Below are 20,431 nucleotides of genomic sequence, written 5' to 3' on the forward strand. Positions count from 1 at the left end.
TAACCAGGGAACAGGGGCAGAGTCATAATTGGCCTATTTAGGGTGTTTTGCATGTGAATGGTGTGTTAGTGAAGCATTACTAAGTCTGTTGTGAGTGACATGGTGATTAGAATTTAGATTAGGGAAAACACATTCTGTACTTTATCAAGTACAGTAATTAGTTCAGTCAGTAAAAGTTGATTACAAGTAACGATAAAGTTAGATTTTTGGTACTTAATTTTAAAATTTCTTTATTAAATGGAAAATTTCTTCATCATATAAAATAAATGGTAGTATCTGCACCTGTTTTATTGCATACCAGAAAAAAATTAAAAGAACAATGTGTTCAATGCAGAGTATAATCAGGGGATTTATATATTATGGGTAAGTTTCAATGTAGTTATAGCAAATAGAATTTTTAGAAAATGTCAGTCTTTGCTTTTTCCTTGTTATTGCACTGAGATATCATTTCTTCTGGTTTAGCAATAGCTATTGTCCATTCATAAGTACATTTCATATTTGTGGATGTTCACTGTCTTACTTAATAAAATAGATGCTGTCGAAGTACTTTGCTGCAACGTCTTCTATCCACTCGCTTTAAGAGTCAGTCTCTCCCCCCCCCCTTAGCAATTTAGCAAAACACTAGTTTATTTTTGCATTGTATACTATTATTTTCACATCACAGATGTTATACCTGATTAACACATTTTATATTGTATTTTTAAGTATTTGCTGTGTTTCCTATTTAGTTATATTTAACACATGCATTTTTTCCGTTATTGGGTAAAATACCTACTCTTGTATGACGAAATGATTTTGTAGCAACAGGGTGATTTTTAAAATACTGATGAACACAATATATTTTGTTTGCCCTGTAAGTTTAAAACAAAACAGGTGGGGAGGGGGATCTTTACTTGATGTAGCTCCAAAAGAGTTCATATGTTCAACTGTTATTTCTTTTCAGCAATAACAGTGGAAGGCTATTGTAAAATTTCAAAGCATTCGCTTGGCCATCAGAATACGTATTCCGCTGAAAAGAAATCACTTGCCTCAGAACTATTTTTGTCATATTTGAAAATAAAGTATTTTTTGTGTTAGTATTCCAATTTGCCAGTCACAGAGCCTTTAAAAAAAAAAGCGTGTGTGTATTATTTGAATCAGCATAGAAAGGCGAGCAAGGGAGAAGTTAGATATAACAATACTTATTTTTCAAAAATCTTTTAGCAAAGTCTCCTCGGAGGTGACATGGAAATGGGCAACCCAGGCGCTCTCTCACCCACCAAACCTGGCTCTCAGTACTATCAGTATTCTAGCAATAATCCGCGAAGAAGGCCTCTGCACAGTACCTCTGTGGGTGAGTTACTTTGTGCCACTTTTCTAAAAGGAAACTTACACTGAACTTCTGTCTTGCAAGTAATTAATAATAAATGCTAGCTCAGTGCTTAGACTGGAGGGTGTGAGCCTGCAAACATACATCTTACAGCCACACTTGTCTTCTTCTTTCAGAAGTACAAACAAAGAAAGTTCGAAAGGTTCCTCCAGGTTTACCATCTTCAGTAAGTACTCCTTGTCTGTCTTACCGTTTGCGGTTCCACTGGTTCCTTTGATTAACATGTTTTCAAATGAAACCGATTCGTATCCTAAACGTTTTTTTGTTTGTTTTGGTTTTCTCCATCATCATGCCGGCAAACAAAACAGAGAAGTCTATAAAATTCTGACCTGTGGGAATAAAAAGTTTTGGTGGGTGTTGTTGCATTATTATTTTTTTAGTGTATATAAATAGAACTCTGAAAAAGTGCCTCTAGTTTAGGTAGCTTTACCAGTATGCGGTTCCAGATAGAATACGCATTAGCTTCACGTGCGGGTTAACTTCTTTGTCAGTATTATGATGATTTATGGATTTGCATGTTAAAAGAGATTTGTGGAGAGGGATTTATGAAACATTTACATGGGTCTCAGCCCAGAATAGAAGGAGGACGTCTTCATTTTCCACTGAAGTTTTTGAATTAGGACTTTGAGCATACCTGCACAAATAGCTTTCTCAGTGTGTGTGATTTCCAGGTGTCAAACCAGTTGACTCCAGGTGTTACCAAAGGAATTATGGGCTATGGTAATAAATGAAGTCACATTTAATATCCTGATTGTCGTCCCGTCCCCCCTTCTTTTTAGGAAATTGTGTGTGTGTGTGTGTGTGTGTGTGTTTCTAATCAACTACCTGCATATATTTAGGCTGTGTTTGCAATAAAGGCTATATATGCTTTTTCATATTATAATGCCCTTGCGTTCATGCAGCAAATAATTGGCTCATGTATGAGTTGGATTTTGTTTTGCGTTCTTCTTTTAAAAATAAAAAATGCTGATGTGTAAAAAAAAAAAAGTATGATCTGTTTTAAAGCAGCTACCATATTGATTAATTTGTAGATAAGTAACAACAATGCACCGTAGTGCAGCAGAGCGACAAATACTTTTAGATCAAAGAATTAAAAATATTTGACTTTGCTACTGGTAGTAGTTATATTGTGGAGATGTGTATTATGGGAGTGGGGGGGTTACAAGGGAGTGCAATCCAAAATTCACCAACATCAGAGCAATCCTACAGGTTTTTCTGAGATTACTTTGGCGTACCATTTATTAATGTGATCATAAATTAGATGGACTTTAAAATCAATAGCAAAACCTTCATATTATAAAAATAGTACTTTTAATTTCCGTTTTTGCTATTGTCATATCAGTAAGTGACTGAAGCTAGGAAAGGAATTAAATGAACATGTTTAATTAATATAGCAATAATGATATGGGTATGTGAACCCTTGGGCAGACTTCTGACAGTACTTGAGAAGTAAAAATACAAGTTGACAACAAAAAAAACTTTGCTATTTTTCACTAACAGAGAGAAAAAATGAGGACAAATTTAAAATTAGATTGCATAAATGTTTCTTGCTTTGTTTCTTTAAAGAAATCATGGATTTTTTAAAAATCCTAAGGATTTTGGGTGGTTCACTTTTAGTTAATGGCGTCTTTACTTGAAACTTTTGCTTCTAATAGCTTTTATGAGAAGTCAGAAGATAAATACATATTGGTGCTTCTCACATTTTGAAACAGGCCAGTACGTAATGTGGCTGAGTATACCTTTTAAGCATTCTGGAGTAGCACTTAAACACCTTTTTCAATAAAATGTAGTGCCGTATTTTCTTCATTTAAAAATACGTACATAAAGATTCCTTTTTTCAGATAAATTCTGATAGAAAAATCACGTGCCTCTGTATTTCTAATGCTCATTTTCTCCCATATCTGTACACTTACTGTGTAGAACCTGTTTGACTGGGACATATTTCCGTTTAGAAAGCTAAACGCATGCAGGGCAGTGAAATGGCTACAACTGTAAAGAAAGAGGACTGCTGTGATGATGTAAAAACATCAGATTGGTTGCCATTTCCATTTAAGGGTTAGAACTCTGTTGTTATTATTTCCCTTGCAGACATTTCAGGCATTTGGTTGTTTCTTTGAACCATAAAGAACGAAAGAAGTTTAAAAAAGAATTAATCAATTAGGATTCCTTAATTCCTAGCAAAATTTGTTCTTTGAGTTACAAAGTTTGGATTCCGTAGTTCATCTTGCTTCTTGCACGCAGTGAAACCTATTGTTTGAAAGATAAAAACAAGAGGGAAAATACAATTTTGCCACAAATGATTTCCTTGAAATTCAAATGACCTGATGCTATTATTGGGAGATATATCAAGTTATCCAGAAGTGTGTGTGTGTGTGTGTGTCAATTGTTCCTTAACATGTTTGAACAAACAACTAATCACCTTCATGATCAAAATATGTTGTGATTTTTTTTATCAGTAGTTAAAATGCAAAGATTTTCAAAATAGTACTATACTCTATTAAAGGGCAAAATATTTTTTTTAATAATTCATCTTATCACATTATAGTAGATGATGCTATTATGCTGGATAAACAGTACTCATTTATAAATTGACTAAACAGATTATATTGTACTTAGCTGATAGAATGAAAATATTATTCTCTTTCTATTAAAATATGGGTATTAAACTGTCACTGAATATTCATACAATTGTCTATAAAGGGCTTCAAGAGTTGTGTTAATGCACAGATGTCTATGACAAATTTCCATGGCTATATAGAGAAAGAGAAGCGACACAGAGAATAAGACAAACGAACAAACAAACATTTTCTGGAAAGGTACTAAGCTCTTTGTCTTTTTATTTCGGGGGGGGGCGGGACCTTTCAGATGTAAGACCACTGGCTTGACTCAGTGTTAAGCAGCTAGCTCCTTCTTGCATAAGCATTTCAGTACTTTGTCGCTATGGGCAAAGATAAAGATAATCCCTAGATCATCAGTAGTCTGGGTTATTCTTTGTGGATATGCTGGGTTGCGGGAAGAATCGCCTGATCTCAAGCTTGGCTCCAACGTTGCTATTCTTCACCCAAGTTTTTAAAACGTGTGCGTACGGCGTGCATGTAAGTGGCTGTGAAATAATTGCAGATATGAGTCTTGAGACACACACCCGGAAGCTTTTATGAATGGACTTGCCTGGTGACTGGGGCTTTCGGAAATATGTTCCTGAACTTGTTCCCCCCACTGCTTTCCTACACAGCTGCCATGCACAACATGTAGCGTCCGAACCAAGCCTCAGTTTCACTGTCTCCTCCTCCTCCTCCTGTGGATGGAGGAGGAATTGCTTCATTGTTTAGATGGAACAATGGCGACTAGCAATAACATTAATAACTGAAAACATGCTTGCCATTGGTTTTGGGCTATTACATTTCTATACATGTAAATTAGTCCCCAGCTCCCTTCACACAGCTTTTTCATGGCATTGGTCCCAAGGGGCTTGAGCTGTGTACGGATTTTGCGACCATATAAGCACAGGTAATTATGTGGTTCTTCCCATATGATCTGCACCTCCCAGCCAATTACCTGCAGCTAGAGGGAATTACATAATGGGAAAGATGTTGCCTTGCCTCCCTACTTACGGCTACATGAGAAGGAGACCTCTTTCAATTAACTCCCAAGAAGCGCATTAAGGGCATTCTATGGATGTGAATTATGCAGTCATTCTGAAACAACCTCAGGCGGAAACTTTGCATAGAGCATTCAGGTTTTTGCTCCTTTCTTTTTGGGGGGCTGTCTCATCAACTAGACCTGCAGTCCTCACAGCAGCCTGATAATGCTAGTCCCATTCATTTCAGCGGTGCATCATTTTGAGGATTAGATTTTACAAGGCAGGGGTGTGGGACTTAGCCATGCCATGTGCCTCCTGCACTGCTCAGGTAATGTATAAACCAGGCCGTTAAGTGACAAACAGTTACAGAGTTAAGAAAGGTACATAGCCCAAACTGCTCTTTACTTGGAACGTAGTTTTGTTATTCAGCATGAAGGGAAAAGCCCTTAATACATGTGTGGATTGCCCGGGCATGTACTTTCAGCCGAGCTGAATCTTAGCTGGTGTTTGCTTTTACGTCTACCAAGTGTATGCGTGAAACTAAGAATTAATTAATTTTACTCTTCATTCATAGACCATACATTTCAAAAAGGTAACATCCACTTAGTGCAACAGGCATCATATTCTTTCTGTGCCATTTACCCATATACACAGGGACTCCGGAATTTTGTGCCCTCGCAGATGAGTTTATTAGATGTAATAAAAGGCTTCTTTTGAACTAAGAAAAAACAAAAAAGAAAGAGATGAAAACTTTGGCAGTACTCACCAGGCAGGGTGTCTCGATTCTTGGCAGCTTTTTCAACTGTTTATCTATCCTAAACAGGGACTAAATTTAGAATGAAAGGTGTGTTTTTAGCTTCTTCAAAGCACTGAGTTTATTTGAATTTTTAGAGGGAGGGGTGGAAATCAGAGAGCTGATCTGGAACAGTTAACCATGTACAGAAGTTTCCCACACACATTCCACACCCAAATGTCTTTTTTCATTTTCTGCCCCAGAAAATTTAATAAAGATCTTTGTGATCTGGCTGTATTGTATTTATATGAAAAGACTATCCAGGTGCAGAGATAAGATCGCAGTATTTAAATAGCACGGAAGACCATAACTGTGTTTTAATTAATAAACCCCTTAATGTTAAAAGACTTAGAGCATGAAGTCATGAAATTTCAATAACGGGATAATACAAACAAACAAACAAAGCAAGATCCTAACATGGAACATAATGTGTGAAATGCTCAGAACTAAAACTGTACAGTAAAGTGCAACTGAACGTTATGAAATTTAGTCTTCAGGTGCAACGTGCAACAGTTGGAAATAATCATCTGAAAAAATGAAATGGATTACAGTATTGTTTCTCTTTTTCCTCTCTGCTCCATAAAATAGTATAATATTGATATCCCCCACCTTTTTTAGTCATCTAAAATACAGAGAACTGTTTTATTACAAAAATAGCCAGCCAGCACTGTTCCAACTGGAATATGACATTGCACAATAAATTTCAACTTTCTTTTGTCAGAGCTAATTTTAAACTTCCTTTTGCTCACTAACCTATTTAAAAGCAAGATTCCAGTCCTTACAATCGCTGAGAAAGTTTGAAAAAAAGTAACATCTGCTCAGTTTTCACTAGCCATTGCCACAGTTACTGGCATTTCCCATGGCTTTCTGTAAATAGCTTTAAGAAATCAACGTTGGAATACACCTATGTTTTTTAAGCAAGTGATCGGTAAAGTTGAAGATTAAGAAAACCTCCCTAAGATGGGAGAGCAGAAAAGAATATCCCTTAAGAATATCGCTCTGTTTATCTGTTGGTTTGAAATTCATGTTTGTTCCTGAATGATAGAAAGGGGTGGTCTGAATGTATAGGAGGCCAAAACTTTGCTGAGACTCAGCATGCCTTGTTCTGGTCAGTGCCTGGATAGGTGTACCACCTTGGATTCCATAATAGAAAAAAGTAAATTTAAGAAAATTAAATCAATAAAATAATATATTTGTGTGCTCTGCCATACCCATACAAACTGGGTTGGATGAAGATTTTGTTCCCATAAGTGGGAGAATTTCTGGAGTCTATGCTTAGAGGACACTAGTAGATAGTGGGCTTGACTTTTTGATGATTTCCATCAGCCTCCATTTTCACCTCCCACACTATTGTGGAAGTTTGGGGAGTTGACACAAGCAGCTTTTCCATCCATGGAAGGAAAAGTCTGGGCCCGTTCTATATGTGCCCCTCTGTTTCCCTGGCAGTAGTAGCTGGCATCAGAGTTTACTGCCATCATCCGTGTCCCTGAGCGCTCCTATTCTTTTCCTGGTGGGGTGAATAGAAAATAACAAAAGGGACTTAACCAAGAGAAGATGAACCTCTCTGTTGTTTCCTTGGTGTTTGCTTCAAGACACCAGTTGCTGGGGAACTCTAGTGGGGAGAACACTGCTATGCTCTTGTTCTGATTCCATAGGCCTCTGGTTGTCCACTGTGACAAGAAGACTAGATGAGCGTTTGGACTGATCCCTCAGGGTTCTCTCTACGTTTTCCAATTTCTAGGGGAGGGAGCATGCTGCCCCTCCCTGGCAATCAACTGGAGCCCTCTTTCTATTTATAATAGAGGAGCATTAACTTATATGGGAGAAAGTGAGCAGGTTATAATTAGGACACACTGCGTTTTGGAAACACCCTTCCCAACACAAGTGATCCTTGTGTCTTGAGGAGAGACTGGTTCTGCCACCTCTTTCAGCTGTCTATTATTTTCTCATTGATATCAGTGGGCACTGGGAACTATTGAGAATCTAGGTCATCCCTTCCTGCAGACCCCTTCCCTGGGTTCCCTTTGATGGCTTTGCCACATATTGCAACAAGCACACAAATTCTGTCATCTGGCTCATTGATATCTGTATCTCTATAAATATGCAAAATTCTCTACATGTGCAATAAGAAAGCACATGTATGCACACATCTGAGTGGTTGCCATTCTTTCTTTCCATTGCCAGCCATTTCTGGAATTATATCATGTACTTTTGGCCCAGAATATATATGCTTTCTGAATCTGCATGAGGTCGCATAATAGTCTGCATAAAAATGGACTGATCAGTGGGATAGATTAAATCTTGTTTTACCTTCCGAGATGGCTTAATTGACTAAGAGCACTGATATTACTAGTTCCAAATTCAAACGTCTGTAAATGAATTTATATACCAAAGTTTATTTACCCAAGACCCAAGTGAATTGGTTCTATTAATATTCGGTATTGCACTTGTGTTTTATTGCTTATAATACAGTGCATGTTTTCTTACCATAGTTTGTAGCTGGGTTTGGTTGTATTTCCAAGGAAGGTCCTTTCATAAGGGACCCACATATATTTGTGGTTGCCATGTAACTGTTCCTACACCAACTTGTGGGAGAGGTAGGAATTTAGTCTTGGACACCAAAATGAGCTTCAAGGCACTGAGAGTGCCTCGGAAGAGCAGTGAGATCATAGAATTGTAGATCTAATTCACACATTCAAAATCAGCTCTACTCCATCGGCCCATGATTGCACTGAGAGTGTAATTTGCAAACTGGCTTGTCCAAGATATAACATGATGATGGAAATCACCACTGAGGTACTCAAGGATAGAGTGTTGGACTCTATTCAGATGTCACACCGAACCATGGTTTGTTTTACATATGAACACCTGAACCTATTTTTAAAAATGCTAAAGCGAAAGCAGAAAAATCATCAGTGAAAGTACCACGGATAGGATAAGAGAGGGAAGAAGTCCAGGTGCTTAAAGAAAAGGAAAAAGAAACCAATCATGTCGGATGCATTTCATTATTCTACCTCAAGAGGCTGCTGCAACTGTGGAGGAGGTGAAGTTGCTGTACCTCAAGTCTCTGCTAAATCATGGAGATGAGAGTAAACTTTAAAAGTTAAATGCTGATGAGATGGAAAATGAAAGCAGACAAGCAGCTCTGAACCATGGTTTGGTGTGCTTTCTGAACTGAGCCCTTGATGCCATAGAAGTTCAAGACATTTCTGTCACTCTTCTGAGCATCATCTGTTCTATCAATTGATTCTTCGTAGAATCCTTAAAATCTCAGTACCTTACATTCCTTTCTTTTTCTTTTAAAAAAGAACTTTCAGTTTTCATGCTTGTAGAGATAAACTTCAAAATGTGTCTAATAATAAAAAACCAACTTGCTGTTTTTCAAATGTCATGGCTTCTAATTGCATTTTATTATTCTAGACCAAGGCAGCTGTTGCTGTTTTGCTTTTGCTTTTGGATATTTACCATGGAAGTATTGACCTTTGTAGCTCTCCCTTTTGAAAATTGTGATCATTTTTGAAATATTAGTCCTTACCTGACAGGTCTTTGAGTCTCCTTCCTCTTCTCCTAGAAGTCAGTGACTGATCTGGAAGGTTAAAGGGCCTCTGTTTTCTTGAAAGCTTTCCTTTCCTTTGGACCACATAGAGGCAGGTCTTGTCATCTGGGCAGTCCAGAACCTCCATACACACTGCCCAGGCTTGGCAGGTCACTTCAGTGCTGCTAACACAGTGGTTTGTCCTCACCCCTGGAGGCATAATCCATTGTCTCTCGAGACAGACAGATGTCAACAACAAAATGATGATGAGTCTCTTCGAACTATAGGAAGAGTTCTGCTTAAGTAATACAAATAAAACTGTTTTCAGAATGTTAGAAAGCTCATCTTACAATTTTGCTTATAATTTTGTAGGTGAAATTCATCCATGTTCCAGCTGCCCCTCTCTAGATAGAAGACCATCTGCTTTGTTATGAACTAACTACAGTTTTCAGTACCTCTTCAAAGCCTGCTCCATGCCTATAGTTCAGTGGCTGAGTATCTTGCTTTGCATGCAGAATGCCCCAGTTTCATCCCCTAGGAAAGACTCCCTACCTGAAACCTTTGAGAGCCACTGTTGGTGTAGGCAGTAATGAACTAGATGGGCTGGCTCGGTATAAGACAACACCCTATTGCAGTAATCCAGTCTTGAGGTTAGCAAAATGTGGCCAAGCTACCTCTGTCCAGGATGTGTTTGTGTACCAGCCTAAGCTATCTGAAAATGCTCAGTGCCACTAAGGCCACTCTGGTACTCAAGCTGACGCTATGAACACTCCCAAACTCTGAATCTGATCATTTATGAGAGGTAAACCCATCTAGAAGAGCAGGAATGTCCACACCCTTGACATCAATAGCAACTCTATCTTGTAAGGATTCATCTTCAGTTTGCTGCAATTCCACTTCCTCACCTGATTGCCTTGAAGGAAGCAATAATACATTTCAATCAATCTCACTCAGCTGTTTCAGGTGTATGTTAAAGCATGGAGGACTAGATAGAGCCCCCTTGTAACCCTGCAGCATAATTGCCATGGGGTCAAACAGAAGACCACCTTCTGGAATCATCTCTCCAGGGTAGGAATGGAGCCACTGACACACTGCATACAGATCCCAACACCCAGAGCCTATCCAGAAGGATATCACCGTCAATGCTATCAAGCACACCCCTAAGAGATCCCAGAGAACCAACAGTGTTGTCCTCCACTATACCAAAACCAGGTCTGAAACTAGATTGAAACAGATCCAGGTAGTCCTCTGTTCACACAGATATATCCTGTGAATTTCCCCAACCTTGTCCTTAATGAACCCAGCAGTTAAGAATATTTGCCACTTACCCAATGACCCCTGCTAAATCCACCTCACAAAGGGGGGGATCACAATACCCTCTTTTTTGGCAGACACGCTATCGTCAGTTGCCATGAACGATGGGGTTTCCCTGGAGTTAGAGATGTGCTTTGTGCACCAATTTGCCACTGACCTAGTGAGGCCCCGAGGTAACTTGAATTGGAAATGGCAGCTTGTTCTACCAGTGAATGCCAGTCCTGCTGAGATCCCATTATAGATTTGGTGGGATTTCAGCAAAGGTAGTGGTGACAGATGAGGACATAGCCGACCTACTGTTTCGTTAGAGAGGAATATTAAAAGCAAAGATGGAAGAGGTGTAAGTTCACTCTAAAGATGGAGTAGATTAACCCAGTGGAAACAAACTGAGCTTTAGAGGAGAGAAAGCATAAAAGTGAGAGTTGTTCGAGAAAACTGAAACTGAGGGAGGGGAAGAAAACAAATAGTTCCGTGGCTTTGCTGTCTTTTGGAGATGGTAGAACTTTTTAAGAGTGTCCAGTTAGTGTTCTTTGCTAACTCTACAGCAGTGCAAGTCACATGCCACGGCAGTGTGTTGTTGAGCAGTTTGTAGTTTCCCTGTGTTCAGATCAATTAATAACGTGTCAATTAATTTTGTGGCCATGCACCCATTTTTAGATAGGAACCTTCAGACCTGAACTCCACAGCAGCTCCTTTAAATGAAAACTTGTGTCCCAAGGAGTCTTATAAAAAAATAAATAAGCCGCAATCTGAAAAAGTAATTTATGTGCGAATGAAAGAACCATGCTTTCTTAGATACTTTCTCTCTAACTTCTCCCACCCTGCTGAAGAAGCAAGCTCTGTTCCTTGGTGGCTTCTTGTCTGCTGAGTTACAAAAACATCCTGACAAAGGCAGACCCAGCTGCTGCATGCACAGTACTTTTCCTTTTGTGCATGTGACTTCTCGTGAGTCAGGGTCACAGGTTGCAGGACTTGTCGACTACTATTTGCCCATTGCTGCCTTTTACTACATTGGCTGTTCTGTGGACTCCTGTTTCTTTCTATTGGGGAAGGGCCATGGCTCAGTGGGACAGCACCTGCTTTGTATGCAAACAGTTCCACATTCAATCTCTGGCATCCCCAGGTAGGGCAGAGAAACAGTAAACACTGGAGAGCAGCTTCTAGTCAGTGCAGGCAGTACTGAGCTAGGTAAACCGATGGTCTGACTGCTTATAAGGCAGCTTGCTATGTTCCTATGTAGGCTGTAAAACAGACACCACTTATTCTCATGCACTTGCTAAGATCGGACATGCAATGTGCCATTGTTTAATATACCTGTGTGATTATATCGTGGGGGCAAACATGCTCCTAGAAAACAGGTTGCAGAATTGCAGTCAGTGAGTGTTGGCATGGGTCATCGATACAGTCTCCCAATTTCTCCCTCTCTGTGCCTGTCTCTTTCACACAGTCTTGGCTTTGAGAGATGCCCTGCTGCTGGAAACCAAAATAAGCGACAAATAACCCCTATGGAAAAAGTGGGAAGGAGGCTGTCTCTGCGAACTTGTATGGTTTAAAAAGTTAGGAACCTTCTCCTTTAAAATGAAGCAATTTGTAGAGGAGACTGTAGATACTACATTGTGTGTTTTGTTGCATGATGAACTTGTACTTGTGTGGCTCAAAATAAATAACTGGACCTGGAAGTAGCAGTTGTGACCATTGCATCCTGTTTCTTAGCAGCTACTAGCATAGGTCCATCACTGTTAGGGCTCTGAGTTTTGCTTAAACATAGACTCCCTCTTCAGAGGAATATAGGTAATGCAGGGAACAGCATTTCTTAGAGGCAGAGGTTTTTGACCGTCAAATATATAGTTCTGTTGCATTCCTTATACTGAAATGGTGTATTTCCCAGTACTTTTATGTTTTAGGAAAGTATTATATTAAAGGAAGCCCGCAGTAAGTTTAAAATATTTCTAATATTTATTTATTTTTGCATCTTACTTAATAGTGGGCTTCTCGGAATATGAGCAGCAATGGTGATTTTTAATTCTCCTTGCAGTCTCACGAGAGCACAGGATTCGAGAATTGTTATACTTGTGAGAGTCTATTTCAAGGAAGCCTGAAGTGAAGTCAAACTGCACTTTGTGCCGAACAGCATCTCAGTTTAGCTTTTTAAAATTATATTCCAGTTGTTACTGTGGGGCCCGATCCTGCATAATGTATGTTAAACATCTGTTAAGGAATTTCTCGAAGCTCATGCACGACTTTCTGTACGGCTAGACTTTAGCCCATAAATGAACCAGATCCTGTGCAAAGATCTAATACTGTTGATTCTTTTTCTTCTTCTTAATTATGTGTTGCGGTTGAATCAGAACATACAGTCTTCTCAACCGATTAAAAGAAATGGGAAGTTTTTACGAATGTACGAATGGGGAAAATGGAAATTGTACTGTACAATAATGCACCTTCTTAACTGTACAGGCAAGTATGAAGTTGTGAGATGTACACAGCAGGGGCATTTTCTGCTCTCATGGGAGACATCCATAGAATCCCCATTGTGGTTGCATGAGTGTAAGGGAACTTGGCATTTAATCCTCTCTTTGAACTTATCCCCTCAGGGAATGATTTCTAATACAAGAGATTTAGAGATATAAAAATAACTACTTTCTGTAAGCACTAACACCAGATTCTTTTTACTGTGTTTTAAACATTCCTGCTAGAGTTTAGCATCTTCATATTGTTGATTGGTGTGAGGCATCATAACTCAAGTGAAGAAGCTATTAAGAAATACTGTTTTTATACCTCCTTGTCTTCAGTTATATCTTCTGGATATTTTTTTTATATCTATAAAGCTTTTTAGGTTACTGTTTATTTTTAACTATTCCGGTTCGTTTTGGAATTTCATTATTATTATTATTATTATTATTATTATTATTATTATTATATTTTAAAGTTGTAGTTTTAGATAAACCTTTGCTTAGGAATGCCAGATCAAACCGCTGAAAACTAAAGGGCAGCGTGGTGTTCTTGTAGCCATACATGGTTTTGATTTGTAATCATAATCTGAAATAAGACGTTAATGACTGATTATTTGATTTCATTTATTTTATTTCTATGCCACTTTTCATTCAAAAGAACCCCAAAGCGGCTTACAATCAATCAATAATAGCAATGTGATGTTACATAATAGAACACCACAAATGCAGCATAAATAATATAAAATAATCGGTGAAACAATTACAACCTATAAAACACAGGCATTCAGGGATAGAAAGAGCCTTTCCAAATAATGAAGTGCAAATCAAGGATCAGAAGCTAAAAGGGTTTTTGTCACCTTTATTTACTTTCTGATCTGCTTGCGTCTTTGTAGAAAACGCTTCACTTCATTTACTTACACAGCAATGTAATGATTTCTGCTTCGGAGTGTTTTGACCCAAAATTTTAAACTTTCTAAATTGAAGTCTTGTGTCACTCCAGCAAATGAATGCTGCATTTTGGGTGCACAACACCACTGACCCCATTCCATGATGCCAGGCACGTTCTCTGAGTGCATCCATTCATTCATCAGAGCCTCATTTGGGGGTCTGATCTGGTGCATCTCATGTGCTCAAGTCACACAGCAGCAAGCACACACACTCACTGACTCTCCACCAGTCCAGGGGATAAAACAAAAGAATCATCTGCATGAACAACACTCGGAAACCTTTTGCAAAAAGATGTATTTCTTCCTTGCAAGACAAACTCTTTCTCACACCTTTAAAAATGTGTTATAGTAGGGCCACTGGAGGCCCCCCTCAGAATGTGCCATAATAACTGGGCATAATAATTCTCCCATTGGAATGCATCAATGCTGTTCTTTAATTGGCTACTTGATGTCCCTCTTCCCGGAGTGCCATAGGACACACTTTGCTTACCTCGTGCCTCCGTAGCAAACCATCTTTTGCACCCATTTCTTTGCTTTATCACCAACTAGAATCAAAGATCTATCTGATAATTTTACTCTATATCATAAATTTTTTTTTTGAAAAAAAATGTTTATTTTGAAGTTCTGAATCCCTGGTAGATAATAGGAGTATTTATACAGATGTTTTAGGTGCATTCAAAGAGCTTCTTGTTCTCTTCTGCGTCATTCCTATGCTGTTATTTTCTTTTTAATGGTTTCCGAAAATTCTTAAGCAGGACAGCTTGCCGGTGATAGAGGGATGATGTTTTAAAGGGGGTGAAATACCTTGCCGGTAACACCAGATTTGCACACTACGTATTATTTCAGTGTTTCTCTGGGGGCGGGGAAATCCGTTTCCCCAACGAACGCCAGCAACTTAAGTGACAATGTAATGTTAAAGAGTACATGGTTAATATCCGGTTGTGGCTGACTTGCTTCCACTCGTTTCCCACCGGTGATTTTTAAGTCCCTTTAGATTTTTGTACGTACTCCGTTTCACAGAAGATCGGATCTTTTCCAAGGAAAGTTCAGCAGCCCCAGAGTAGATTCTACACAGGCAGCCGTCATTTGTTGCCAATGCCACCTTGTGGATTACAAAGGATATTGATTTGTTAAACAAAGTTACATGTAAATGTGGCTCTTTCCTTGCAACCCACACTCTGGCAAGGGCGTGTTGGAGTTCTCAACTGGATCCTTTTGTTTTCTGCATGACACTTCATTTCTCCACTCACAGTTCATTTATGATTCTGATGAGAATGCCCCCCCCTTTTTTTCAAGAAACGCACATTTCACTTTTTGACCTAGAAGCATCTGTTAGATTAAAAAAAAATATTTAAAAAATACTACTTTGGCATTCTGGAAGTGTTAATGTCTTTCATATCTGTTTAATGCTATTTAGGGATATTTACGATCACCTCTTGGTTACTTGGGGTAAAGTGTGTTGCGTTCTCCCCCCCCCCAAACAGACAGGAAAGCATTCATATGAGGAAACAGATTGCTTTAAACATGTGCTTCCTGTTACAGTAAAGAGAACAAATTAGATTTAGCACTGCCTAATGAATGCACAAATGTGTACGTTTAAGCTTTTAAAAGCCTTACATTCATTTCAGGTCTTAACAGAGACTGAGTGTTGCCTCTCAGGTTACGGCACACTAAACCTCGAAGGAAGGACACACTACCTGTCCTTTGTCAGAGCAGTTTATTCAAAATTTTATTTCTCTGATGATGAAAGTTCAGTCCATAGGATTTCATAGGAATGGCGACATAAAAGAAAAGTTTATTTTTAAGGAGATGTGAGCTTTAATGTGGCTGGTCCATTATTGGTATTAAAAGGAATGAAAAGATACATGCCTTTTAAAAATTTTGTCCACACACCTCCTTTATCCTTTCTCTTTCAGCACATTGCATTACTCCCCCGATTTAACAAACTCACTATCCGCCCCCACCCCCCATTTCAGAGTTCTGAGCTCATCACCTTTAGAGCTCTATTCAGAGGGTCCAACCAACATCCTTCTTGTATTATTATTACGTACTATTGTTATAAAAAGGGTATCAAAATAGCCTTGTTTATATTATCACAGCAGGGTAGAAGGATTTTACCCATCATACCACCCCTTGTTGGAACTGGCATGCACAAAGTGGGCATTCTGGCATCAGCATGGTTTTTGTTTTGTTTTTTTAAAGGAGGAACAAAATCACACAGGAAATGCAATTGTCGCCACTAGCTTACCGTCCCATTTTTTGTGGCTATAATGGACCTAATATTTCTCTCTCTCTGGTTTGCAGAAAAGGAATACAAGTCCGGTTCAGCACCTTATGAGGCAGTTGGGAGGAACTGATTGTACTTTATGTCTAAAGCGATCAGAACCTCTGCTTCTTTTTTATTTGGGTGGGCAAACACCCACCCACCCATTTTACACAGATACATATACTGTAAAATGAAAAAGCAGCCGAAAATCTTAACAAGCAGAAAGGGTCGTTTGTTTGTTTTTACTAGTATATCCTTAATATGTTGGAGACCTTTAAAATGCAACATGAGCTACAAAGTTTAAAATTGTTGCATAGACCATTTAATGACCCTCCTGCACTCACCTTTGCAGAGAGTATTGCCTTTTTCTCAATCTACACTGAAAGAGAAGGCTTGCTGCAATAAGAACCTGCATATGAATTGTTTCAGATGCTTTCTTTTCATTGCTTTATTGTCTTTCTTTCAATATGCATCTGGGATGGATATTAAAAGGCAATGCTCCCCCTCCCCCCACCATTCCCAGCCTTGTTTTCTAAATCTGCTTCTTGCAAAGTACATTTAAATGAGCAAATCTGGTGTGGCCACTCACCATCAAAATATTAGCAAGCTTGGAGTGAAAATATTGTCTTCATTCAAATGGCTAGAAAGAATTTAATTCAGCAGTAAGTTGTCTGTGCAAAGAATAAACTAGTAACACCCCCTCCCCCTCCCCCCAAAAAACAAAGTCAGAAGAACAATGTATATTCCAAAACCTTTGCAAGTTATGTGAACTGGTTTTCGAATACAGTTTGTTTGATAATTAGTGTGCATCTCATAAGACTTTGATAGAATCATGTTTAACCTTTCTTTTACCACATTCTCACTTCAAATTAGCACTCCATTTATCCTTTCCCAATAATAAAGCAAATATTTTTAACCTTCTCCATGCAACAGGTTTCTAAAAGGCTAAAAGTATGCTGCAGGTTTTCAAAAAAAACTTCATTTTTCTTACATTTTAAATGTTCTGTTTGTGCAAAATTTTTGAGAATCACCATAAGGGCTTCTTTGCATTTTTAATTTAGTAACTAACATATGAATAAATTTGCATATTAATTAGTTGCAGATTAAATCATGCATACATAATTGCCTCCTTACTGTGTTTAATGTTTGTCAAAATCTCCAGCCTGGTTTGATGGATGTCGTATGAAAGATTACAATTTGATGTACCCTTGGAAGTATTTACACCAATAATGCAGGATTCTTAATAGCAGAAATCTCTAGTTATATACAGTTACTAACAAAACATGTAAGATAGGTGCATGTCCCTTTTGACTAGGTTTTTTTTTTCCTTGCACCAAATCATTTACTATTCATAATCATTAATGCATCTCCTAATTATACAGCATATGTCTGTTAACTATTTCACTGCCATTTTCACTGCTGCAGTATTTGGGGTTTTGATTTTTTTAAATATATATATATATAATTTGAATCATTTCACTCCATTCTTCAACTATTTATCACAATTGTTTGCACTTCACATAGCTTCGTCTGGCACAGAATATTTTTCAGAAGAGCTTAAAAAATGTTGTGATGTGTTACTTGGGTTCAGGCAATAATCAGATCTCAGTTAATAGCTGCCCACTGAAAGAAATAATCAAGGGCAAGCCAAGTGCAAAAATCTTAGCTACTGGAAACATCTCCAAAGTGATGCTAAATATCTCTGATTTAAACCCCATAAAAGCCAGGATGGTGTTAAAAACAGGGAGCCAAATCACAGCTGCTTGCAACCACTTTACATGGGCAATTAATTTGCTTTTAGAAAAGTCCACTATAAGTGAGTAGAAGGCCGGATAGTGGGAGCTGTCATTGCTTTCATTTCATCTCTTCTTCCCTGTACATACTGATTACATCCCACATAAGTTTTAGAAAGAAGAATTCAATCTTAACATTTGTTTTCTTTTAGAGTATGCATGGAAAAGTGGAATTGCAGAATTCACATCTTTATTTGTTAATTTTTTAAAGGTACTTTTCAGTCTCCTTTCGGGGCAAAATAAATAAATCCTGACATGGCTCATAAAAGACGGGTTTAGGATTGTGATGTACCATTCCCATCCATGCGTTTATCTGAGCCAATCCCAACATTTCTTCACCAGTTACAGTCCCTTCATCCCAACAGCAGGGGCTAATTGTAAGAGAGTAGACATGTTGGACTCCAGCCTAGGAAATCAAGTTATAAAAGTTGTGCAAACTTACTTGGTGGCTTTGAGGAAGCCACAACATCTCAACCTCTGTTCTCCACCTGTAAAACTGGAAATAGTACCAACAGCACAATGTATTTGCAAGAATGAAAAAATAATGTGAAGCCCATTGCATATTGCAGTTGTCGTAGCCACACTCAAATACATTTCTGACACGATAACGATGTGGTTTAAAGCTACCATGACAAATTGAGGGCCATGGACAATATTTCATTGTGCAAGCCACTTTCTTCTGCGCCAAGACTTGTGGTGCATCGTTTCATGTTGAAATTGGCTTTATAGGGGAAAGTGGACAGGGTTATGGAAGCTCCGAAGACAGGGGTACATGACAAACCACTGACTCATAATTGGGTGATTCCTGCATATTTTCTGATAGTGTGATATATGCAGGTGGGTTCTGTCACCTGTGATGCAATAGCTACTTTGTGTGGTGTGGTATCAAATTAGCCTTGTTCCATTAGCACAAGTATTTATGCTTGTGCAACAGAACTTCCCCTTCTTCTTTCCAAATCTGCTCTGAGGTAGAGGAACCCCCCTAGAACAGATTTAGGGAGAGATGGAAGGAAGGGGGAAAGTTCAGTTGTACAATAGTAAATCCTTGCACTAATGGAATGAATGGCAAAGCACTACTTTGGATACAACCCTGTGTGCCTCAGAAGGTTGATATTACAGTGATATGTTGATGAGCACCAACTCACCACTTTTTGTATTAAATCTAAAGCACGATCTGGTTTCTTGGTGGACTGCCTTCCAGCATTAAGCTCGGCTTTCCCCCTTTTTATGGAGCATTCCATCTAGGGCAGTCTTCCATAACAGCTGTTATGGACTACAGCTGTTGGTTGTTTCATACAAAACACCTGGTGGATGCAGAGTTGGTGAAGGCAGGTCTAAGGTGCTGGTTTTGCTCTTATTAAACTTCTGCCTAAGTAAGATTACGCATGTCTATTAAAAGTCCACTTCAGTGGGACTTGCTTCCTGTTATTTACATACAGAGGAGGAGCTGAGGTCTCTTAACAAGTACCTGAGGTCAGTGATGGAATGGACCTGAGTTTGCTCTTGGATTGTAAAGTAGTGGCTGTGGCCAGGATTGATTTTGTATAGTTCCAGCTGTGCCCTTTTCAAGAGGAGAGAAATGTAGCCACTGTCAAATGCCTTGGTCACGCCCAGATTGTTCCAACAAGCTCTACGTGCAACTTCCTTTGGGAAGTGCCATTGAGAACTGAAGCTACTGCAGATTGCTGCAACTAGAATAAATTAAATTTACAAAAAAAAAAAAATAACCAGGATTCTCCAGATCTAACCCTGATTCCTCCCCTAAACTTATATATAACCCGAGGATGAGACTTAACCTTTATATAGCATATTTCAGTTTTTTAGGGTACAGATAAAAATAAGAACAGCTAAAAACAGAAAAAAATAATAATTAAAAAACAAACACTGGTAGATTGTTTTATTTTAATGTTGTGTGTGTGTTTATGTAAAATAACTAGCACTTCAAATTTTGCCCATAAACAGAGTGGTACCCGGTCTTGACCCTTAAACATGAGGCACACTGAGGCAATTGCCTCGGGTGACAGGTCTGGCCTCCAAGGAGAGCACCGCTTGCTGCCTCCTGCGCTTGTCAGTGCATGGGGGACTGTGGAGGTAGAGGCAGTGGTGGCTGGGCTGTGGAGGAGGGAGTGGTTGAGACGGGCAGGTGGCATTTTCTGTTTTGCCTCAAGCAGCCAAACATCTTGGGCTGGCCCTGAGTAGAATTATCCTCATGTTGCAAAGGGGAGGCAGAGAATTGTGGCTTGCCAGAGGTCAGCTGTCGATACAGCTGGCTAAGTGGAGATTTTGAACTCACAAGCAAGAATGGGGCATAGGAAGCTGTCTTAAACCCAGGAACCTTGACCCATCCAGCTCAGTGTTGTCTACACTGACTGGCAGCAGCT

At 38.8% G+C, this 20,431-nt stretch overlaps 1 protein-coding gene across 27 annotated transcripts in view; it reads left to right on the plus strand.

The window, feature by feature from the left end:
• TCF4 (transcription factor 4) overlaps positions 1-20,431 on the plus strand; it is a 341,723-nt gene that overhangs the window by 208,537 nt on the left and 112,755 nt on the right. For 22 of the 27 annotated variants that reach the window (XR_014502784.1, XR_014502785.1, XR_014502786.1 and 19 more), the window contains 2 exons: positions 1,204-1,333; positions 1,486-1,535. The exons of the other annotated variants lie outside the window; for them this stretch is intronic. Coding sequence is in view for 19 of the 22 variants with exons in the window: in XM_083402861.1 (XP_083258987.1) it covers positions 1,204-1,333; positions 1,486-1,535 (180 nt within the window). In the remaining 3 variants the exon portion in view is untranslated. The remainder of the gene's footprint in view (positions 1-1,203; positions 1,334-1,485; positions 1,536-20,431) is intronic. 27 annotated transcript variants of the gene reach the window in all.

The sequence above is a fragment of the Podarcis tiliguerta genome, assembly GCF_965153285.1.
Source record: "Podarcis tiliguerta genome assembly, chromosome: 11".
NCBI classification, from domain to species: domain Eukaryota; kingdom Metazoa; phylum Chordata; class Lepidosauria; order Squamata; family Lacertidae; genus Podarcis; species Podarcis tiliguerta.